The 25,958-nt window shown below is 38.0% G+C and overlaps 1 protein-coding gene across 1 annotated transcript in view; it reads right to left on the bottom strand.

Annotated features, from left to right (window-relative positions):
- ADGRV1 (adhesion G protein-coupled receptor V1) overlaps positions 1-25,958 on the bottom strand; it is a 266,178-nt gene that overhangs the window by 46,344 nt on the left and 193,876 nt on the right. The window contains exons 91-92 of the mRNA XM_032674825.1: positions 24,534-24,712; positions 213-370 (exon numbers count right to left, since the gene is read on the bottom strand). Of these exons, the coding sequence (XP_032530716.1) occupies positions 213-370; positions 24,534-24,712 (337 nt within the window). The remainder of the gene's footprint in view (positions 1-212; positions 371-24,533; positions 24,713-25,958) is intronic.

The raw sequence follows: 25,958 nt of genomic DNA, 5'->3' as shown, positions 1-25,958 counted from the left end.
ATTTTTATCCTCCTCAGACAGTCAAGCATCTGCATAACTTGGATCATTAAACTACTTGCACAAACTTCAAAGGGACAAGGCTTAATCTCAAACTAAGTGCGTAGGTACCTACTGAACTGTAGTTTCAGGTGGGGTTCTCAGAACTGGCAAGAACAGTCCATACCATTCTGAAAATACAACTTGTTTGCATAGGGGTAGTCAACAAATCATACCTGCTGCATTTGTTCTTCCTCTGAAAATATCATCGTATGCCTTCCACTGCGGAGTCACCTGGTAGGCGTGGATGAACACCACAAAAACCACAACCAAGCACATTAATGGCACCAGAGCAGCAGTGAAGAGAGCAGCATAGGCATTTGGAATGAAGCACCTGATGGAAAAAAATGGGGAAAAATGCTGTTGATAAACATAAGGTACAACTTGAATTCTCATAAATAGAATTTCAGAAACAAATATTTTTGAAGGACGTGCTGTATAATCCACAAATTCTGTTCCCAGAGTAACTTTGATAGGTTGCACTGTGTTCTGTTTGTTCTTATCTCTTCATCATATCTGTGCACTTACAGTATGCACATTATATTTAGCCTAAACAGTGTTGGAAAGATTTAAACTTGCAATGAAATAAATTATATTTTAACATACTAAATGCATGCTATATTCATTTAAAGTGATCACGCTTAGTCACCAAAGTCTAAAGGGCACTATGTAATTTTCTATACTTAGCTCCTGAAATCACAAATTAAGTTTTGATAAATACATTTTTAAAATATATGAAAAGTCTTAAAGGCAAGATATTTATCCCTTCTCAAGTTCTTGGAAATTATATGTCATTTGCACACTGAAGCCAAATGTTCACTCCCTTCTCCCCCTCCTTTTTTTTTTTCCAATTGTGCTGTCTCTCCTTGCCCTTTCATTTATTAAAGTCGTGATTATTTATTAAGATGTGTCAGGAACATGCGTTATCCGTGAAAAAGAGTCAAATTACACATACATGATGATGACTTGAAGACTATGGACATGATAGTTAAAGAGAGCTCTCAAGGGTAAGAGAGATCAGGGTTTTCTGTGTACTCCCTGGAGACCAGTATGTGCTTTACAGCCACTGACCTACTCTAGAGATGACGCACAACAGAGCAGCCCAAGGGACGGCGTGGGAGTCAGTATGTCTCGAGAGTATGTGGTCACTGCTATTCCTATTAGGAGGGTGTAACTTATCCAGCCCTTCTGTCTCGCAGGTCAGCTCTACTAAGTAAGCTTAGAGTTGATGCTGGTAAAATATATATCTGAGACAAGCCTAGTCACATGTTTCACTGATCTCCCTGGTACCTTCTGGGTTTGCTTAGGTGGACTTGCGTGCACCACGCAGCAAGGCAAGAATGCATTCCTTGTTGTCTCTTCCAGTGCATCAGTTGTGCGTACTCAGTGAATCCCAAAATCATTTCCAGCAGAATCCAGATACCTTCTACAACTCTCTGCAGAAGGTACAGGCTCAGTCAGACACCAAGCTGAGATACCACCTGATAACATTACATTGCAAGTAAGCAATAAGGAAAGGAGAAACTGCAATTAAAGGTGTTTGTTCCTTTCCTCATAGGATAGATGTTTCAGTCTCTTAATCATCTTGTCAGCCTTCACTGGACTTTTGCACTGAGTCTTTTGCAGTCTGTCTTTTGCACTGAGAAGTCCAGAACTGAACCCAGCATTCCAAGTGTGACCTCACGAGTGTGAGCAGGGGGGAAGGATCACCTCCCTCGACCAGCTGATATTGGACACAACATCTGATCCATTTTATCCTTCAAATTTTTAATATTTCTTAGGTATGAAAGTTTTTTTTGTTCCCCAAAGGCATTCTTGAGTTGGCACAATTAGCTTTAAGACATGAAACCAAATTGACATATCATTCCATTTAATGATTATACTGAAGCCAAGAGTCCTAGCACAAGAATAGTCTTCTATAAAGTCATATTTATGTTCTGAAATATTTTTTTTTAACTTGATACATTTGTGTATTTCAAAGATTATGTATGCTCTTAAAAATTACCTGAACATCTTGAAACTTTTCTGTGAACACTCCTTTATATTCAGTTAACAAAAGTTGTATAAAAATGAAAACCTATACAGATGAATCACGTTTACTAATACTTGTTTTAAAAAGTACTCTAGAGAGTTATATAAACCAGAAATACACGAAGACATATTAACCTTCAAAACTTACTTTTTTTTCTTGAAGTAAAGGTCAGCAAGCCAATGAAAACCACCTCTTCCTGTAATTTTTATTCACATATATGATATATATGTGTGATGATATATGTTGACAGATATCTTTTAAGATGTTATTCCATTACCATGACACATTTGTCACATGGAACTATTTGTCTTGTATTCCTAGAATTGGCTGGGAATACAAGAAAAATATCCCAAAATATCAACTAAGTTGGTGATTCAGAACACAACTACTCTATAGAAAAAGGCCTAGAAAGATGAAACTGGAATGAATTACATCATTACAAACCTTGTTTGTTTGAAGATGAGTATTATTTCCTGAGCATAGCCTTCAAGCAAGTTTTTTTTTGTTTGTTTTGTTTTGATTTTTTTAATAGGCCCTGTATAATGAAGCTATTTTTTATTTCTATCTTGGGTGAGTAACTATAAGGTTTTTGTTTTGTTTGTTTTGATTCTGAGTAATAGCAAAAAAACCAAACAACCAACCAAAAAAAGTTACCCACTGAAATACTGCCTTCTGCAATGAGGACAAGAAAAATCAAACACTGTTTTGATTTTTTCCCAGTTTTAAGAGGTTTTGCTCCCAGCTTAGATTTCTTGTAGCATTGAAAAGACAACTGTTTAGCTTTTGTCCCAAGATGTCACCACTCTTGCTGTTCTTGACTATTTTTACCTAACTGGAGTGTCTATCTTTGGTTCTGTGTTGCCAACTTCGTTCTGACCACTGACTTTGTTTTGATCCCTAATTTTGTTTTGGTTACTACAAATTTCTTTGTTAACCTTGAAAGCAACACATTCCCATTTTTTGTTTCTCTTTCACTACTCCTATCAAAACTCATTTAACTATCCCCCTCCTAAACTTCTATTCTACTCATAGTGTCATTTTTCCCATAAAGAACAATTTACTTCCATCTCAAATATTTCTATCATGACATAACAGAATATAAAACACACTATCAAAAGCCCTGGGTATGTCAGTATCTATGAAAGGTCTGTTCTATGAAAGAGGCTAAAAATCAAGTTAGAAATAATTGTCTTTAGTAAGTGTCTTCTCCAAGGTATAATTCCATACTAGTATGCAATGATGTGTTAATAATTTTAGAACTGGAAAAAAAAAATTGAAATTAATCAGTTATTTTTCCTCCAATACAAATCAACATTTACTTTAGATGTTTTTTTCCATGACTAGAATGATGAGAAACAGCTTTAATATATAAGATTGTTTTCTCATGGATGACTACTGAAGATGTTAATTCAGTCTAAATTGATAGTTTTAAATACAACAAACATGGAAAGATTAGGACATAGAAATCAACAGATAATACCATCTTCCCTTTGGAAAAGATGTAATCTCAGAAAATCATACACCTTTACATCAATTCATTGATAAAAATTACCTCACTTATTGGCAAGCCAGAATCTGCTTTTCTTTGATTTTCCTTTTTTATCCCCCTCAGACATATAAAAAGCAGATGCTAGGCTTGCTTACTTCTCAAGGGGGTGAAGACCCTTTAGCTGTTTTTGTAAAGTGTTCTGTGACATCTTAATGTACAACACTTCCTAAAATCTGGGGAGATGTTCCATCTACATATGATATGGAAAGTCCTCTTTTGTTTTTCTAATACTTTCAAAATAAAACAGGAAACAACTGACAAGATGTATACTGGAACTACTTGTTAGCACTATTAAATAGTTAATATTAAAAAAGGAAAATAAAAATAAAACCCAAGTAACACTGATAAGGAAATAACAATTGTTAAAAAATGAAAGGATTGACATACTTTTTTCCCTTCTAAGCAAGAGAGATTTAAAATAACTCCATGTAGTAAAGACAGTTTCATTCTGTTACTGTCACATCTTGAATTCTAAGGACAATCTCTTTCAACTGCATCTTGAAACTACAGAAGGGTAAATTTGAGAAAAAATTGCAGATGTTCTTATCTATCAAATATCTGGTGTTCTGAGTCCCTGAGCTTTACAGTAAAGCATTTTACAGCAAAACAAAAATAATACTCCTTTATTTTAAAATGGCACGCAGGAAAACAACAGATTTAACAACTGTTTGAGCCCAAATCAGTGGTGGACATACCCTCAGAGCAGATAACCATGTTGACTTTTGCAGTGTTAATGCCTCCTCAATGTGACAAATTCTCAGCCTGAACAGACTATAGGATTCCACTCTATTTCTGTTGTAACAATGTTGTAACAGGAACAGATTAATACCTGCTATAGCAGAAGGAATTCTACCTGAAAGTCAGCGTGGTTTTAGAGCCAACAGGAGTAGCACAGACATGGTATTTGTTCTCAGACAACTGCAAGAGAAGTGTAGGGAACAGAACAAAGGTCTCTATGTAATCTTTGTCGACCTCACCAAGGTTTTCGATACTGTGAGCAGAAAAGGTCTGTGGCAGATTTTGGAAAGTTTAGGTTGTCCCCTCAAGTTCCTCAAAATGATCATCTCACTCCACGAGGATCAGCACGGCCAAGTCAGATATGGTGATGCACTTTCTGAGCCCTTTCTAATAACTAATGGTGTGAAACAAGGCTGCATTCTTGCACCAAACCTATTCACAATCCTTTTCAGCATGATGCTCCAAAGGGCCACAGCAGACCTCAATGATCAGGATGGTACCTACATTCGATATCATAGTGATAGGTCTGTTCAACCTAAGGCGACTGAAGGCCAATACTAAGACCTTAAACCATCTTGTCCGGGAGCTGCTCTATGCTGATGACGCCGCCCTTGTCGCCCACACAGAAGCAGCTCTGCAGCGTTTAACATCCTGCTTTGCAGATACTGCTGAGCTCTTTGGGCTGGAAGTCAGCTTAAAAAAGTTCTCTATCAGCCTGCACCTCAGGAAGTCTTCCATCATCCTCATATCACCATTGGCCAATCAGAGCTCAAATCAGTCCAACAGTTTAATTACCTAGGTAGCCTCATCTCCTCAAATGGTAGGATTGACGGAGAGATAGACAACAGGTTAGCAAAGGCATATAGTGCTTTCAGAAAACTCCATGAAAGAGTTTGGCGAAATAAACACTTGAAGAAAAGTAGAAAGATCAGTGTTTACAGAGTCCTTGGTGCTGTCTACTCTCTTATACGGTCTGAATCATGGGTCATCTACCGCCACCACCTGTGTCTCCTAGAACGCTTCCATCAACGCTGTCTCTGTACAATTCTAAACATCCACTGGTCAGATTATGTGACCAATACAGCTGTTCTAGAACAAGCAGCAATCACAAGTATTGAGGCCATGTTGCTGAGAATACAGCTGCGCTGGGCAGGACACGTCTCCAGGATGAAGGACCACTGCCTTCCTAACATCTTGCTCTATGGTGAACTTGCCTCCAGCTGCCGCAAGAGAGGAGCCCCGAAGAGAAGATACAAGGACTCCCTGAAACAACATCTCAGCCTTGGCCATATTGATCAACATAACTGGTCTACTCTGGCCTCCGATCGGGAAGTCTGGAGACACACCATCTATAACGCTGCTGATGCTTTTGAGAAAGCACACAGGATCACTCTTGAGGAGAAAAGACAATGCAGAAAGAATCGTGCCTTGCAGAGTGTACCACCTGGGGAGTCTTTCTGCTGTACCTTTTGCAGCTGAACATGTCTATCTCGTATTGGCCTTTTTAGCCACCAATGTGCTTGCAACAAGAGCGGGTAGTGCCTTCCCAAATCTTCATTTGCGAAGCCTAGCCATGATGATATGAATCCTTTTCCATAAATACATTAAGCAACAAGGTTATCATAGAGTCAAAGAATCTTAGAATGGTTTGGGTCGGAAGAGATCTTAAAGATCATTTAGTTCCAACCTCCCTCCCATGGGCAGGGACACCTTACACAACAAGACCAGGTTCTCCAAGTTTCATCCAACCTGGACTTGAACACTTCTAGGGATGGGGCAACTTCTCTGGGCAACCTGTTCCAGTGCCTCACCATCCACACAGGAATGTCTTCCTAATATCTAATTAATTCTCTCCTCTTTTAGTTTTACACTCGCCTGATGGAGAAAGAAATATGTTGACATTTTTGTTGTATGTGTCATTTGTTTTTGTTTTGTTTGATAGGTTTTTTTGTTGTCATTGTTTTGTTTGGTTTGGTTTTGGTATTTTGGGGGGGAGGGATGTTTGGTTTTGGTTTTGTGGTTTTTTAAAGCTTATTGTTTCTATGAAGGGATGTGAAGAAAACCATACGGAAAGTGCATGCTAATCTTAACATGGGTAATATTTGAGATGGTAGTCACTAGTTTCTGAGGAAATTCAAGCAACATTCACATCAGGGAAATTTCTGTTTCTACAGTAGGTAAAATTCTAGAGATCTCTACAAGACTGTACAAAAATTCACAGTGCCAAAGGCACATGGGTTTAGACTTGTAGTCTTCAGTTCACACAGTCTTCTAGATACACTAACAAACAGATCACATAACACTCTGGAAACAGAGACTCTGCGCTTTGTAAAACTCAGTGAAAGACTGAATTAAAGAGCATGGCCCAATTTTATGTGCTTTATGGTAGCCTTGGACAATGGAAGGTGTTTCAGCACTAATTAGAGGGTTTTATGAGCTTTACTGCACAGATAGGAATTGCATGTATAACAGATGACATCTTGCTACCTTTCATTGCAGCAAGTGTTGGCCTGTGATTGCATAATGGGTACAGCTATGGGATGGTTTAACATGAGTGAGAATTCAAAATATTTTTGAAGTACCATCAGAAATTACTTGCTGTCCTTGTAAGCCTTTTACTACAAGAAACTGTACTGTGGCTGAGAACTAAAAAGCCTTTCTCTCCTTAAAAAAATACCTCTAAATCACACCCTACCTCATTAATGCCTAATCTCTGTCTAGTGATAAAGAACACAAATCCTCTCCACGAAATCTGTTTCAGTGCTTCACAGCACTTATCTCAAGAGATTATTACCCAATGTTAAACTCAACTCCTTCTTGATGCAGTATACACAGGTTATGTCTTGTCAGAGCCAACACAGTTGTGGGAAACTGATTTTTCCTTGTTTGCGGCAATATTTCTTTATATACTTGTAAATTGCTATGCTTTTCCATTTGCTGTTCTCTTCATTGAAATCCTAGATCTTTCAGTCTTTGAGGATATATTTTATATCTGAGACTTTTGCCAGTGTCCTTGATCACACTACTTTGCTAATGTATTCCTTAAGTTATGGGGTACAGCACTTTTGATAGCATTTCATCTCAGTACACACCTAGAGCAGAAGGACTTTATGTGTCCTTAAGAATAAACTGCTTTATATGTAGGCCAAAATCATATCTGTCTTTATTGCCATAGCACAAAATTGTTGACTCATTCTCAGTTTATCATCCACAACACACATGAGATCTTTTCATGGAGAACTGGTAAACAGCCAGTTATCCCTCATCCTATTTTTGCATAGCTAATTATTCTTGCCACAATAAATTCTGTCCACATTTGTCACTAAATACTGTACTGTTTCTTCAGAAGAGATCTCAGATGTCAATAACATTATGAATTTTAACTGACATTTAATGTACTTTTTTCCCCAGTTTTGTGCTGTGGTAAATTTGAATGGAAACGCCTTTATCCCAGGCCTGTATTAAATGAGACAAAAATAATATTTTATAGTCCATTAGTAACCAAGATAGATGTTCAAAAATATTTGAAGGGTACTTTTAAGTTTCATCAAAGAATTCTGAAAAATTTACCTGAGAACTTAGTCTGTCAACAATCTTTTTCAATATGCCTTGGAACACACCGGGAAATATGGGATGACTGGATATGTACTCATATTGCACCAATGTCAGAAACTGAATAAATAGGAAATATGCTAAAACATTCAGCTCATGAAGAATTAAACAACAAAAATCAAGATGCTTTTCGGGACAATAGGTTATACCCGATAAAGTTGATTTCATAATTTCATGAGTTTACAAGTTTGGTTTATAAATGCACTTTAAATCTTTGACACTATTTAAATTACAAGTGGGATGCAATGTAAAGAAAGCAATGTAAAACATGCTGCACATCTACTGCACCCACTGGCTAGTTTTATTTTTGCTGAATGAAATCTGGAAATTACTATGGATCACATTAAGAACATGAATTGTAACTTTATGCTCTTCTAAAGAGGTAAAGGGCATACTTGGATGTATGAACAACTGTCTATTCTACAACACATATGAAGCAAACATTCTGCTCTAATCACCATTACAAGCACCTCAGTGACATGCTGTGCCTGTGTCATGGTTTAATCCCAGACAGCGGCCAAGTACCATTCGCTCACTCCCCCCCGGTCCCTCAGTGGGTAGGAGAATCCCCAAGAAAACTTTAACCTTGTGGGTTAAAATAAGAACAATTTAATAACTGAAACAAAATACTATAATACTACTAAATATTATGATGATGATGATGATGATGATGATGATAACTATGAAAGAGAGTAACAGAAGCCAGAAAGGAACAAGTGCTGCACAACACAATTGCACACCACCTGATGACCGATGCCTAGCCCATTCCTGAACACCCATCCATGTGACTCCCTCAATTTATACACTGGGCATGTCATTCTACAGTATAAAATATGCTTTTGGCCATTTGTGTCACCTGTCCTGGTCATGCTCTATTCCAGCTTTTCGTGCAGCTCCTCACCAGCAGTGCATGAGATATTGAAAAGTCTTGGACTTCGGGTGAGCACTAAGTAGCAACAGCCAAACCATCAGTGTGTTGTAAAGATTTTTCTCATCATGAATCCAAAACACTGTCTAAAGCACTGCCCCAGCTACTATGAAAAAATTAACTCTGCCCCAGCTGAAACTTGACAGTCTGGTTTTGCCACATTTCAAAAACATGACTTGAATGAAAAAAGTTCACAATAGAGCTGTGAAGGCTATCAGAGGTCTTATAAATGTGCTCTGAACATGCCGGTAAAAAAATTGTTCTGATACATTTTTGATTGCTTGGTTTGTGCCTTTTTTTTCCCAATGAAGAGGGACAGTTACTGGCAAACTACAAGTGGGCAAAAAGCAGAGGCAGAATTCTCCATGTTGTAATACATTTTTTTTGCTGGAAAACACAAGTCAAGGGGCTTAAACTATACCAAGATAGGCTGATGGCTAACAGGGAAGTCACAGGAGGGATTAATTGTATGGAGATCAACAAGGATCAGGATTAGGCCTCCTAAAGGACCAACGAAATACAACTAGAAAGCTACTTTCAAACCCAGAAATTAATGCTTGGTGAAAAAAAAATCCACATAAAAATACTTAAAGCACATGCCTTACAATGAAAGATGTTAGACAGTGCGTTTCTTTGTTTGAACAATTCTTTCCATTGAAACCCCTGAGACTCAGTTCTAAACTTTCTCTTCAGGGGAACACTTGTCAAACCTTTCCCAGGCAACTGAGAGTCAAGCCCAAACCAGAGATGAGCTTTCTTTTTTTCCACTGCAATTTCTCAATTTTACTCCTTTTCTTTTATCTTCGGCTTTTTTCCCTTCCTTCAACCCTTTACATTTCTGTTTCCTTCCCTTTATTACCAATAACCACAAACTATGCACAAGATACCTGCACATACATAGAGAACATGTCTAACGTATTTTTTTACAACCTTTTTGCTATTTGTATGCATAATCAAATAAAACATTGCACAAGCCAAATTACATAATAGGAAAAGTAATCCTTCCAACATCCAGGAATGAAAACCACATGTACAGCTCCTGTCTAATGATGCAGTGTTTACTTTATCCAGTATCCAAAATAACATTTACCAAAAATTTTACTTCCACTGATAATACGTCTTGCATCCTGCTACTGGTTACACATTTTCTCTCTAAAGATTTGCATAAGACACAAACACGAGAATTCTAAAACAACCCATCAGCAAAGATTTTCTTTTTTTAGTTTCTTTTGAAAAGGGCAAAGTGCATTTCAAGACATCAGCCATGGATGCATCCCGAGTATTACTTTTTCCCCCCTAAACTTTCATAAAGCAACCACAGGTTTCAGATGTGCTCTGAGTAATAACATCATAGTAAATGGTAGTATTGAGTCATAGACCTATCATCTATATTTATTATACATTAAGCATAGGCTAAAAAGGTTAAAATTTCCAATTTGCAATGTAGAAAGAAAATTTAGTGATGTAAACTGATTTTTAGAAAGCTTTTGAAGATGTTAGTGTAAGGTCAAAAAGTACAGTAAAGGGATTACAGTTGCCAGGACAGTGCTTAGACAACCAGGTCTCTCTGTTTCTGTGGATGCATTTTCATGTAAATATAGCTTAAAACAACTTTTTGCAACCAAATGTTGGTCCAGTGCTGGCACAATATGTCTACTCTGGTAAGTGAAAAGGAAAAACAAGAATTTAGGAAAAATACCCATCTACAAGCAGTACTGACTTCGTGGGGGACATCCACTAGCATAGATCTAAGAATCTGTGATAAAGCATGGATCCTCTTACCATCCAAAATGCCTAACCCTATTTTGCATCATCCCAATTTGGTACTTTTAAGACAATGTACTTTTAAGGCAGAGGTAGACAGAGTCATAAAAGGTCACTACTGATCATTCCAGATTTGGCTCCTTCCGTCCCCTACAGTCTATCAACACTACTCCAACCCTACTCCAGGCCTTCGAGCTTTGTTGTGGCCTGACTCTGGCTGGATGCCAAGTACCCTCCAAGCTGCTCTATCACTCCCCTCCTCAGCAAGACGGCGAGGAGGGCTGGGCCAGCAAATAAGATGGAATGTGTGGGAGCAAAGGAAAACAAAAGATTTGTGGTCTACTTCCCATCAGCAGGTGATGTCCAGTCACTTCCCAGGAAGCAGGGCTTCAGCATGTGTAGCAGTTGCTTCAAAAGACAAACATCAAATGAGGAATGTCTACCCTTCCTCCTCCTTTCTTTTAGGTTTTATATCTGAACAGACATGATTTATTATGGAATATTCCTTCGGTCAGCTTGGGTCAGCTGTCCTGGCTGTGTCCCCTCCCAAGATTTTGCCCACCTCTAACCAGAAAACTCCAGCCACTACTGAAAAAAAAAAAAAAAAGTCATAATAAAATAATGTACTGCAGCTGCACAATGACCTGCATGAAAAGGAAGGCCATGGATACCTTGATCAAAATATGACTCAAAAGGCCATGGCAGTTGTACTTCATGGTCAGATGCCCTCTGCATTTCTCTCATAATAACCCAAGTTATTATATTATGAATAACCCTGGCAAGTTTTAGAAGAATTGACATGTCTTAAGTAAATGGAACACTGTAAGGGAAGCACAGTGATACTATGACTCAGGAAGACACAGTATGCCCCCTTTCATGATTCTGTGCTTTAGTATGAGCACACTGAGCTAGGACCCCCAACTGAGCTGATTTTTCTACTGAGCAGGGAATAATGATTTTGCATTGGTCAGCATAAATTACAGCTGCCTCACCATACTCTAAATTACACTTGGCAGGATAGAGAAGTTGTTTAAGCAGTGGAGGATGATTGAAGTGTGACATAGGCTTATATTTTGATGACTCTCGAATAGGCAAGGGTTTCTTTTAGCAAGAGGTTCCTCTCAGGAAATAGATTTTTTTTGTGTATACCCTGCAACAACATAGTAGCTAAAAATAATGAGGAGAGAGCTATCTTGTTTATATTTGCATTAGGTAACTCCAAAAAAATGGCCTGATGGCAAGGTGAAAGCAGCACTGATCCATAACTGAGTTAAACAGTGATGTGAGAGCTCTCAAAGAAGCATGACACAGCTGATGTCCCACTGACATTGCCTTGGCAGGATAGGGTTGCCCACAAGCTCTCCTATATTCTTTGGAAAATCCCTATCACTTGCTTAACCCATGTTTGTCAAATTATATGGACTGTCTCAGGTTTTAAAGTGAAGTCCGATTTTCTTAAATTGAGTCGCAGTACAGTATTATAAAATAGCTCGAATTCCAGTTTGATTAGAAAAAATCTTGGAAATGTATTTGTTATACACTGGAAATTTCTAATTAGTTTAAGATTTTAAAGTGGTATTTTCATATGTATGCTCCTTCTAGAAACAATTTCCCTATCTCTAACCAAAAAATGTAGGCAGCTATTACAAATGGGTCCAAAAATCAAGCAATTGGATCCTAAATACTGATCACACTGAAATTAAGAGACACAGGATGATTGCAGAAGTTTAAAAAAAAAATCTAGGATTCTGATGGAGCTATATTTTATGGAGGAAAAAACCCTTTTCTACTATAAGTGCGTCCCAGTCCCCTAGAATGATTTCTTATGTGTAAAGCAACTCTGTAATTTAAGATGACAGATAGAAAAGTTGCAAATATTACGCTTCTCTCTGCATTATATGTATCTGAAGCTATTTAAATGTCAGTTCATGTTGCTTCTAGTCCCACAGTAAATTTGCTTAAAATAAATAGGCTTTCTACCAGTCAGACAAGACATTTAGGAAAGCTAACAAAATGTCATGTAAAACAAATTAGAAGTGTAACAAAATGCACTAGCATTATAAAGATTTCTCAGGCTTTTTTTCAACTTATTGTTTCACATAAACAATATAGTGTTCACTGAACTTCTACCATAAGCTCATGTTGGTGCTGTTACTGATAACCAAAGAACACCAATATAAATAAATGTTCTTGCTGATAAGTGAACTGCCGGCAACCCTTTCTGATATTAGCAAGGCTGTTTTTTTAAAACCTTGTCTTAATTCTCACAACCAAAAAATGCAGCCACAGAATCTCCATCTCTGGATATTATCAGAGGCTTTTGCAATGTTCAGAGTTATGGGGTTTTCAGAGTGCTTTTTTTCACCCATGCTTTGCAAACAGACACATCTCTCAGTACAGTGTGTTCAGGACACAGCACAGAGAGGAAACTCACAGTGTTGCTTCTCTGGAGGAAGTACCAGTTTGTTCCCTCATAGGCAGCCTGAAAATCCCAAACTTGTCAGCCCACAGAGTGCAGAGGTTGCACCCCACCCGTTGTAGGTTGAGTGCTCCTGGTTCCACCAGCTGTTTGCTAAGGGGGTTTTCCAAGGCTGAGCTTTGTCAATCATGTTGACCGTGTTGCAGGGAGCAGACTTGGAGCTAAGCTGCTTCTTGCAGCTGCCTGTGCTTCATGGGGGAGCAGAGACGGGAAACACCACCTGAGCAAGCACTGAGCCTCTGCCCCCAAAACACATCTGGTTGGAGCTACAAGTTCATGTTACACTTCTGTGAACCTTTGCAAGAAATCTTATTCTCTGCATGATGTACAAGCTCTTCACAAACACATGCCCATGATGTTCTAACAGCTGTTTCCCATCTTATCCATCTTATCCATCTTATCTCATGATTTGTGGTAACAACCACACATATTTTGGTGTGTAAATGTAGAAGATTCGTGGTTCAATCTTCCCTATTTACTTAAGAGACAGAGTGCAAGAATTCAAATCAGGGGGGGAAAATTCACCCTATAATTTCAGCAAAAAAGTTGATTATGGTTGTATATACCTATGGAATCATTTTGGAAAAGAGAATAAAAAGGTGAGTTCTTTCCCTGTAGCTGCATCCAAAGGACTCCAATGATGTTACTTCTGCTTTTGTTTAATCACTATTTCTCAAAAGGAAATAGGAGATTTTCTCTGGAACACCGAACACCATCTGCTCACAGGTCAAGTCAAACAAATCTCAGAGGAATCATAAAAGATGTCCCAAAGAATCCACTGCAGCTGTGAAACAAGTCACACCCTCGTACAAGTACATTTTGAAATGTCTGTAATGAAATACTACTGCCCCAAGCAGAACACTGCTAGACTGACTCCTTTGATTCAGTGCTGCACTTGGCCTCTGTCACCTCATCAGGATGATGGGAAAATGAACAAAACAAGAAATGTCTTACTGCCCATACAACTGCTGAAGATGTTGTTTGGTATGAACAAAAATGAAATCTGTGTTTGATAAATCTAAATCAGTTTATGTCTCATACAGATTAACTGAAAAACAGGCCCATAGGTTTTATTTCATATTTAATTCTACACTGTGAAATTAATTCTTGTATTACATTTTGTATATAAGTTTCAAATTAAATGCAAAATGTTTATGGAGTGATAATGTAGGAGTTAACCCTTTGGCTTTATTTAGGTTTCTTTTTGTTTCTTTTGTCTATGTAGCAAAAGTAAGAGGAAAGAGAGTGAGGGAAAGAGAAGGATGGAAAAAAGGTAATGAAAATACAGTGGGGCTATTCTGATTAAGAAATGTAAGCTCAGAAAGCAGCAGAATTACAATTGCCAGAAATTAGGCCAAGGCTTGCTCATTCTTGTTTACATTTGGACAGATTGTGCCAACAATTTTTTGAAAGACAATTCTACATCAGGGGGAATAGCTGCTAGAAATCTGACCCTATCACCTTACTAACATGTCAAAATTCAGTACGAGTAGCACCATATTCATTAATGGACGTACCCACAGAGTAACTACCAACAATAGAAAACAGTGGGGAAAATCCCGTCCACCACAAACAAAGAATGAAGAAGTGCCAAGATGCTATTTTGAAACAGCAAAGAACAGGATCTTTAGAAGATTCAGTCTGAGTCAGTGTGTGCAACAACAGACTTGTCAATAAACCAGACCTAAGAAATTAAAAAACCTATTTCCTTGTTTTACTCTATGGCTGCTGTTATTGTAGAGCTGAACAGTTGGGAAAAGGAGAAAAATGAAATGCCTAAACAATGCTTTCCTATAATGATAACCCAAAACTTAATCTGCTGTTGTTTTAGAACATGACTTACTGTGTTTCAGTCTTCTCATTATATGACCCTCTTAAAATTTTTCTGAACAATTTTATACCTATTTTTCTTTTTTTTTTTTCCTCTATTTTTTTTCCTACTGTGAAAGTAAAGACTAAGGAAGTGCCAAAGGAAAAGCAGCAAGGACCCAGAATAAGCACTGCATTAATACAGTTGAGACTTCTAAAGCACTGGAAGCTCTGGAGATCTCAGGCAGATCATTCCAGAACACCCAGAAGACTTGCAGCCTTCTGCACTGGACCAGGCAACTAAGCTGAAAGAAACCTGCTTGAAATCTCTTAGAGCAGGATTCTTGCTAACACTACAATTTTAAAATTACGTAAGGAGTTACATGTCGGATTTAATTATCTTGCTCCTGTTTAAATCTAAGGCTTCCTTCTCATGTGTACCAGTCACTATCAACAGCTTTGAAACTACAATCTATTGTTATGGATATTTTTTGGTGTTTTTTACTATTTAATATTTGTTGCAGTTTCTCACATGCAAGAAAATGTTTCCCTTGTACTGTCAACATTCCTAATTAGCTTACTTTTTCTATCCATTCTTTAAGCCAAGGTGAAAAGGGGATGTTTCCACGTGTAAACTGTCAAATATAAAAGAGGTTCATGTTCACAATCTTGCCCTTTGGCACAAATAACAACAAAATGTCATGCAAAAGATTTTTGTGGACATACTGGTTTTCTACAAGGCATACCAAGAAATTAAATGTAATACTAATAAATACAAATCAATCTTCTAAAGCTTTATTCCTTTCACTCGGATGTACCTTAGCACAGTTAAGTGAGATATACTTTTATTTACTTGTGATTTTGCATCACATAGACAAGAGTTTGTCTTCCAAAGTACAGCTAATTGTACTAAATACAGTCAATGTCCATGTACTTCACACAACTAAAATCTGAACACAGAATTAACCTATTGGAGAATAAACCTGTGGTGAAATTAGAAACAAAGCAAAACAAAACACAAAGCACTATTTTTTCTCATCTTTTTCAGGAAGATCAAATACTAGAAGGACTCAGTTTGTCAGTGTCAATGGAGTAGTTAGAACCAGCTGCTGGTGTTAATCTCACTATTGCTTATTTTAGCATTTCCTGCTTTATTCTGGTGTACCAGATGAAGGTATTTCTAAACTATCGGAAAACAGATAATCTGAGAACAAGCTGGTTTAGTAGCAGTAGGTTTTATTCTGCTAATTAAAGATCACAAAGTAGGAAAGACTATGCTGCTAATTTTCTGTAGAACCTGAAAGGAAATACAAAGCTTTCGATAGCTGTCAGTAACAGGGATGGAAGCCCTCATCCTGCAGATGTTCTCTGTTACTCCTGCTGTAGTGCTGCACAGGCTTCAGAGAAGTTCCTGGAGTTTTGTTTGGGCCCAAAAATTCCCTCATCTGAACCTGTTTGAAGGATCAGGCCCCATGGTCATTAGCAGGGGCAGCTTTCACCTATAACAACCTATCTCTTCAACCCCTTACCATGATACCATGATTTGTCAGAACTTAACCATAGTGATTGGGAATTTTACAATAACAAATACTTTTCTGTACTCACTTTTCAAAATTCCATCGGTCAGAGAAGCCAGAATTTATCTTTCATTATTTTAATGCTTTAAAAGCACAGCACAATGATTAGGTCTGATTCTGATATGCTAACATTTGCTTAACAATAAATATTTGCCAAGATATAAAAGGTGCTCAAATACCTGTCCCTGTACCCAACTATTCTCCTCCACTGAAAACATATATTGTTAATGACGGATAAATGAAAGGTAATTAAAGCCAGCACATTTAGAAGTGAGGTATTTTTAAATAGTTCTTAGCAGTGGGTAGCACATTAAGCAGCTTTACCAGTAGTAATAGAAGAATTTAGAAAATAAAGCACAAGTACAGAATATAGAATCACCAAACTTTGTACTCTCTTAGTTTATATATATATATGTGTGTGTGTGTGTGTGTGTGTGTGTGTGTGTGTGTGTGTGTATGGATGCCTATATTGTGACGCTGGGTCATCATAACTCAAGTAGCTCTGGTTCCTCAAAAACATTTCTCCTGCAGTAGCACAGAGCTCAGCATGGGCTAATTTACCCTGCAGAGAAGGACAAAGCAGTGAATGGTGAGAAATCACAGCGAAAAGTGCAGGCTTTTCCCCCCACAACTTCAGCTGAGTGGTTCATGCAGCATTCAGCCTCGCATACAGATAATGAAGCATCTTTCTGCACTGAGCTCTAGCAACAGCAGTTTGCAAAAACTTTGAAATCCCAGATGACATACTAGTGAACTGAGAGAAAAACTGCAATAACAGGAAGCAGAAGGTGGAAAGACAGTACCAAGTGGAGAGACATTTCCAAATCCATACAGAATATAAAGCCAGAGTCAGGCATTAGAGGATGGGAATTCCACACAGATCTGTAGTACAATCCTCTACCTCTTAGCATGTTAAAATCCATGAATGCTGGTTCTGGCTATTCTTAGTTATTTTCTTACCTATTCCTGCCTGTAAAAGTCTGGTGATTCAAGAATGTTGTTCTGAGACTCAGGATTAAATTCAGCACTTTTGAAGTAATATGGAAAAGGGAACATGAGACTTCATCCAAATACTTGGACAGAAATTAGCTCACTGAAGCTAAAATATTCTTGTTACTGGTCCTTAGGTTGAAGAAAGCAGATCTCCATTTTAGGGAACAGCTAGTAAGCCAGGGATCTGTGCCCAGGACATATGCCAGCAGTGAGACAGTCATACAGCTGAGTGAGACCCAAGGCAGTGCCCAGTATACTTCTCTGACTGGGTTAAGGGTCAGTGCACCAGAATGATAGACTTACGATTACAGAGAAACCATGGCACAAGGTGCCCTTGACCCATTGCAACATGCCTGGTACTGAAATGTGTATTCTGTGGACTTTCTTATCCAAATCATATTGGCCATAGCTCCTAGACATTACTTTGTGCCCTGAGCCATCCCCACGTGTAAGAGCTTGATTTGGAGAAACTGCAGTGTAAGCAACATAAACAGCTGTAATGCTTAGTCACAGCAAAAAGTTCATAATTTCCAGCTTTCTTTAGCCTTCTGTTTTCTCACCCCATGAACGTGGTTGCACAGTCACAGATTCAGTGACTTTCCTGCAAAAAACTCTGCCTTGGGTCTAGACTGTAGAGGAGATAGAAGTATTTGCTTTTTTCTAGAAAGGAATTTCAGTGGACAATCTTTTACATTATTTCTCACAGATATGATCATGACAGATGATATGATACAAACAAGACATGAGAACATTTAGCTTACCTTTTTTGTGCTGATGATGTTATCATATCACTATCACTGAAACCAAATACATGTGTATTTCTATGATTTTAAAGTATTGTAAAGGCACATGTGCTTATTCTGTACTCTATTTGCCACAGGGAATTTTAAAGAAGAAAATTAATCTATAAGGGGGATTCTCTTGAGAGAGGAAATCATTTTTCCCTTATGCAAATAAATGATCCTGCTATAACAGAGACACTCATAGAACCTGGAGGAATTGACGGACGGAAAAGAGCGAGTAACAGACATACATGTCTGAGACAGAATCACAGAACCGATTAGGTTGGGCAAGACCTCTGAGATCAAGCTCAACCTATGACCAAACACACCTTGTCTACTAGAACATGGCACTAACTGCCTCGCCCAGTCTTTCCTTAAACAAACCCAGGGATTCCACCACCTCCCTGGGCAGCCCATTCCAACATCTAATCACTCTTTCTGTGAAAAACCTCCCCTGGTGCAGCTTGAGACTGTGTCCTCTCATCTTATCACTGGTTGCCTGGGAGAAGAGACTGACACCCACCTGGCTACAACCTCCTTTCAGGGAGTTGTAGAGAGTGATGAGGTCTCCCCTGAGCCTTCTCCTCTCCAAGCTAAACAACTCCAGCTCCCTCAGTCGCTCCTCATTGTGCTCCAGAGCCTTCCCTGGACACGCTCCAGTACCTCTGTGTCCTTCCTGAATTGAGGGGCACAGAACTGGACACAGCGTGGCCTCACCAGTGTTGAGTACAGGGAGGCAATCACTTCTCTAGTCCTGCTGGTCACACTATTTTTGATAGAGGCCAAAATGCCATTGGCCTTCTTGGCCACCTGGGCACACTGCTGGCTCATGTTCAGCTGCTGTCAACCAGCACTCCCAGGTCTTTCCCTCTGAGTCACTTCCCAGCCACTCTTCCCCCAGCCTGTAGCACTGCAGAAGGTTGTTAAGGCCAAAGTGTAGGACCTGGTACTTGGTCTTGTTGAACCTCATCCTGTTGGATTTGGCCCATCTAATCAGTCTGTCCAGGTTCCTCTGCAGAACCTTCCTACCTCCAGTAGATCAACACTCCCACCCAACCTGGTGTCATTCATAAATTTGCTTCTGGTAGACTCAATTCCCTCATTCAGTTCAATGAAGACATTAAACAGTACTGAGCCAAACACTGATTGCTAGGGGAACATGAACAAAAAAAACCCACCACCTTCTGGGAACTAGAAGAAATTACAGAATTTTCTACAATGAAAAAAAGGTAGGCTAAAGCATGATTAAAGTCATGCCTGAAAAACAGCTTGACCAGCTTTTGCGTGCATACAGTAGGCAGAGAGATACTTGCTTAGAAACTTTTGAATTTTTATTCTGTCAAGTTTAATCACTTTCAGTTTTCTCATTTCAAAGGTTACTTGTTTTAGCTTAAATTCTAACAAAAAAAGTCCTTTGACCTTCTTAGGGGAGTTTGTTTTCAAGAAGATGTAGTCAGACTCAAAGCTTAAAGCTGCAACGAGTAGTTCTTGAGTTTATAAAAAACATGCTACTATAGGTAGGAGATTTAAATCACCTAATTGAGTTAAAAGTTCAAGCTCCTCTGATCTGTGATTCTGGACAATTTTAGAGTAGTACATTTTTTTTGTAACATGTCTTACAGTTCTGGACAGTCTCTTAGGTACAAATCCAGTGAATGTAGCATAATTAACCTTTAAACTCATGTTTCTGAACAAAAACTGATATACTTATCATTAAATAATTCTGAACTCTGGTATCAGAAACAGATGAGTTAAGCCAAAACCCTGCAAATAGGTGTGGTTCCACTGGCTTCAAAAGGTATTGAAATTTTCAGGGTTACAGGAGAAATTAGACAGATACTTTACTGTCAAGGATTTCTGTTTTAGATCTTCTGCTTGTTTCTTTGTTCTGTAAATGTAAGATAATTACAAGTGACCAGGATGAAACTGGTGAGAGCTAGATTTTATGTAAATCTTCACATTCCTCTCTTTCTTCACCTCTCCATTGCATTATAAATCTCTTTGGCAATATCTACAGTTTGAATTTGCCTCATGTTTTCCACCATACCAGGTTAACTGTGTCTTTGTACTTTAAGAGATCTATTAGAAAAAATACCACGCTGTTTAACTGTATTGTTAAGATTAAACTCATATTCAGAACCTTAATGAAGCCGTGGCAGTCTAGCTGAATATACCAAGACAACTGCAAATGCTGAACTGTCTAAAGTTTGGGAACTACAGTGAGATTTGGAATTTGATATTAAGCTGAACTCCTGTCTTGTTGTGTTCATGATTTTTTCTTTATTTAATAAGAAATATTCTTCTGAAAAGGAGAAGGAGGTTGTTAAAGTGTGCAAGGGCATTAAAAATTTCTGTAAAGAAATATAGATTATGGTTTTGGTTTATAATCCTGAAAGAGACAATCACAGAATCACAGAATTCTTTAGGTTGGAAAAGGCCTGCCCAACCATTAATCCAGTACTGTCAAGCTCACCACTAAAGCATGTCCCCAGGTGACACATCCACATATCTTTAAATTCTTACAGGGATGGTGACTTCACCACTGGCCTGGGCAGCCAGCTCCAATGCTTTATAATCTTTTCCATGAGCATAGTTTTCTTAATATCCAATCTAAACCTCTCTTGGCACAACTTAAGGCTGTTTCCTCTTGTCCTGTCGCTTGTTACCAACCCCCACCTGGCTACAATCTCCTTTCTGGTAGCTGTAGAGTGAGAAGGTCCCTCCTCAGTTTGCTTTTCTCCAGGCTGAACCACCCCAGTTCACTCAGCTGCTTCTTGTAAGACTTGTGTTCCAGACCCTTGACCAGTTTCATTGCCCTTCTCTGGACAAAACCAAAACAAATGGAAGAGAAAGGTTATCCTGAGGTCTCTACTTGCCTCACAACACGAAGTCATGGTGACATTCAATGTAATAGGAAATGACAAAAGGAAATACTTTTTTAAAACAGTGTGGACCTAAACATTAGACTTTATGTCCTTCGAAGATAATTTAAACAGAGATTACAGCAAATTCAAACAGGGGTTGTAATTGTCTGTATCACACAAATCTCAGAAATATAGAAGGATAATACACTTTTTTAGAGTGATTTTAAACCATTTAGTTCAAACTTAAATTCCAGTTACTAGCCAGCTGAAAGGAATTGACACCTGCCCCTTTTCACTAAAATCCACTAACGCTTCAGTCATCATGGTAGTTCTTAAGCAAGGAAGCATTTTAGTGCATAGTTACTAGAGACTAGGGTAGACAATATACCTGAGAGACACACTAGACTTTTCATTTACAAAGACTAACTGTCATCTAAGACTTTTACCACAAAAAGCAAAAAGCAGGATAGATGGCAAGTGCCTATCCAAGCCCCTTCTACAAGTCAGCTACACACAGAGAAAACTCCTGCTTTTAAGTTTCATGATGTGATTGAGCCAATGGTTATTACACACAGAAATTAGGTAGTTACAGACACATGAATCTGACATAACTCACTATTCTTTTATAAAAGAGGACATGAGGACTAATACATATTTTTAAGAGTGGATCAAATCTTATTACTTTCCTAAGTAAAGGTGTTGTATCAGATATTCATAGAACCTCCACATTCGCCTTCACAGATACCCAGACCACTCTTCCTCCACTCAAAGCCATCCTATGCAAATGTCCATCTCATTACTTCGTTCATTCAATGCCTCTTTTTTTGGTCTTATTCAAAGAGACTTTCACCTTCGCAGCTGAGCAAGGGGGAATTAGCAAAAGGAGGAGTGAAAGAGCCCTCATCTGGAATGTAGCTCTTTAAAATCTTAAAAAAAAAAAATGCTACTTGGTGGCATTTATACAGACAAATTCACCAGTATAAAAAAATTTTCACAAAATGCCAAAGAGTGCAGTTCATACCATAAACACTGCTCATTATGAAAATAATCAACAGTATACTACTTTTTTTACTGTAACATAGGAGTCCCAGTAGAAAATAAATGTGTTTTTGTGCAGAATTTATCATATTTGGAGGAAGACTCTGTCATAATACTTTCTATAAAGCATAAAATTCAACATAGCTCAAATAATTTTTTGTTTGGGATAAGTATAAAATGGACTTGTTTCAGCATGGCCATACTGTTGGCAACTAATTGTGCCCATGGCATTCTGGTTAGGAAGAAAACAGTTGGTCAGACACCACAGTAATGCAAAAATGAGTTGCCTGAAGGAGTGATCACTTAGGAGAGAGTTAAAATGCTTGCACCAGTCTTCCAGATCTCACATGAAATGAGTCCTTACCAGCACACCATTGTTCTCAAACTATTTCTGAGGCTGATTTTGAAGTCAGTATGTAATGACCTTGAATTTGCAAATCTCCTTGTCACTTTTTCCACTACTGCATCCTGGTTTGGAAAAATCAAACCAGATGATATAGTTCAGTCTGTCCTCTTTTCTACATTCTGGCTTTGAAAGTCCTTTTGTATAATGAGAAGCAACTCTTAAAATGCTCCTCAAATCAGGAACTAACATTAATGTTATTTATGAAAATCCTTGCAAATATCTCTTACAGTGTTCACACTGACAGAGCTGGAATAAGCTGCATACTCACTAAGTTTGGGATGATCTCCGGCATTTGCTTACTGTGACAGAATGCTGGAAAAAAATTATATTTAATTTGGGCAATGAGTTGGACTGAGCAATTTTCCTCTACTTAATAATTTTATCAGAATTTAGAGATTTTTCCTTGTTTTTGAAAGAATGAGACATGGATATCAAGAGTGAAACAGCTGGAAAACTGTGGTTCACTGCATAATGTACCATGAACTCACAGCTTGACTGCAATTGGAGAACTCGATGACGTTATGCACATTTCTTATGTTTACTATGCACAAAAAAGCATATTACCATGAAGAAAAAGACAGCATTCTTTTTCACTATGTTCTGTGAAGAAACATCAATGTGTGTGGGATGGTATAGAGCTATGGAGTACTTTCTGTTATAACATAAACATCAGCAATGGTCTGCTGCTGTGGACCTCAGATACATTTCTGAATTGAGAGCTGGTGTCTATTAATGTGGGACTAAACTTCACATAACATGGCCAGACAGCTTGTGCTACCCAATTTAGATCTAAATCAGGTATCCCTGCTTAGCATGCACAGTACAGATATACACACACAAATGCATATACAAATAATATCTATAAGGATACAAATATATATATATTTGCATATACTTAAACATAGATATTAAATTCAAGTATCTACTTCTCACACTAATTCCCTTTGTGTGACAAAACAAACTCACTGAATTTTGTTCTCTTATAATGGAATGATACACACTGTATGTTCGTCTTTTATTAAAGACAGATAGATATTCTCCTAGTTTGGCTCTACTCTGAAAGCACTCCCATAAGAAGTTTTCATAAAGAGAATTTGTACATTCTTCTCTTGTTTTAAAAAGAAATTGTGTGTTTACTGTTTCTTGCACATGAAACATGTAATTGCAACACAAAGTGAATAAGTATATTAGCCTCATATCCTAGAACAGCTATCATCATAGATTAGCTTTGCCACAAAAGGGGCCAGAGTAAAAGAGGTAGGGAAGAGCAAAAATATTTATCTATGTATCTTCACTTAGATGTCTCTGGTTCTATAAAGATGTATTGTTTTAATTAGGACAGTTTTCTGTGCTCATATATAGCTTTGAAAGGGCTATGAACATTGTCAACAATACAGCAATTCTCAAATTTGGAACAGTTTGGAACACAACATATCCAATATTACAAAAGGATCACTTCAGGAACAATATTTGACATGTATTTGATAATGTAGTAACACTGTTTAGCAGAAAATACATTTCATAACCTAAGAGATGGGGTGTTTAGTTTTTTTAACACAGAAATTAAATGGAATAAAACCATGCTCTTCTGCTCATTCTGCAGCAGTAGCCATTTCTGTCCTTTACCATCGAACTGCACAGTCTCAGAAAAGAATAAATAACTTAGTACGCAGATATGCTTGAGTCAGCTCTGCCAATGCTCGTCCCAGAATGGAGCTGTGGAGAAACTGGAGCAAAGCTCAATTGCATGGAAAGTGCTGTATTGCATATGGGTGACATACTTGCTTCGTTTCCACCAAATGAGAAATCCCCCTGCTCCTTTCTGCATTTGGCTGTGGGCACACTCTCTTCTCTGTGTGCAAATTAAATACAAACCAATACAGACAGTACAATGCCTAATTCATGCTTTATTAAAGGAATACTTACAGATCACTGTAGACAAGGCCATAAATCTGTGCTGTGCTGTGATGGTAGATTCCTCTCAGAATAATTAGAAGAAGGATCACAACAAAAGCTGGAAGCCCCCAACTCAAAAGGAAGTAAAGCAGATAACGCCGTTCCGTGTGTTCATCATTCATCACAAGGACATACCAGAAATTAACAGCCTGAAGAATAATGCAGAATAACAATCAGTAGGCTTGGTGGATGGTTAGCTATCTCAAAAAGCAAATCATTCTGAAGGTCATAATGCAGTATATTTCTGTCCCAGTGTATGCGTATGTACAAACACGTTTCAACATAAATATTTTGTCCTCACTTTCTTCTCTTAAGTAATCAAAAGAAACATTATAAAAGAAATATATTATTTATATAACTATTATTTTTGGAATTAGGCTATCAGAAAGGAAGTGACACACTGTTTAGCAGAAAACACTATTTCTGATGTGTAAAAATAGCTTTGTGGTGCAAAAATCACTTTCTTCTTGGATATCCATACCTTCACATAAAAGACTGGTATATAGTATTTCTAAAGTTCACCTGTATTTAATTTTTTATATGCTATTGTTCTGTTCCATGTATCTTGTAGGAAACGCATTAAACTCCTTTAATGTGGGCCGTGTTCTGGGCTCACCAGTACAACAAAGACATGGAGTGAGTCCAGCAATGGGTCATGAAGATGATTAAGGGGTGGAGCACCTCTCCCAGGAGGAGAGGCTGAGAGAGCCATGACTGCTCAGCCTGGAAAAGAGGACGCTCAGGGGGATCTTATCCATATGTATAAATATCTGACAGGAGGCACTGATGAAGAGGGAGACAGACTCTCCTCAGTGGTGTCCAGTGGCAGGGCTAAAGGCAACGGGCGCAAGTTAATATACATGAAACTTTCTTACTGTGGGCTTGGTAAAACATTGGGCCAAGCTGCCCAGAAAGGCTGTGGATTCTCTGTCCTTAGATAATCAAAACCAAAATGACCATGGTCCTGGGCAACCTGAGCTACAGTGTTGCACTAGATAGTCTCAAGACATCCGTGAATCTTCAATGGTTCTGTGATTCTGTAAATTATTTGCATAAGAGCTTGAGAAAAAACTGCAAATAAGTGAACATAAATTCACAAGCATCTTAAAAGCCTGTGTCTTCTTATGATCAACTCATTATCAAACAGTATAACTAAGAGTTTAAAACCATACACAAATCAAAATGAAGTTGAATAACTGAAACCTCTTGAAAGAACTGGCACTACGAGTAAGGAAACCCTTCAAGTAAAACAAAATACTTAAGAGCATTGCTTAGATTTTTCCATTTTCTTTAAGACATTGATAGCAGAAACACTTCCATGTGTGCTGAGCAATTTTTAATGCACATGTACACACTAGTTTCTAATAAACACCTAAACTATCCAAAATAAAAATA

The sequence above is a fragment of the Chiroxiphia lanceolata genome, chromosome Z (assembly GCF_009829145.1).
Source record: "Chiroxiphia lanceolata isolate bChiLan1 chromosome Z, bChiLan1.pri, whole genome shotgun sequence".
NCBI lineage: Eukaryota > Metazoa > Chordata > Aves > Passeriformes > Pipridae > Chiroxiphia > Chiroxiphia lanceolata.
Note: the sequence above shows the minus strand (reverse complement) of the source record. Positions and strands in the feature narration are given on the sequence as shown.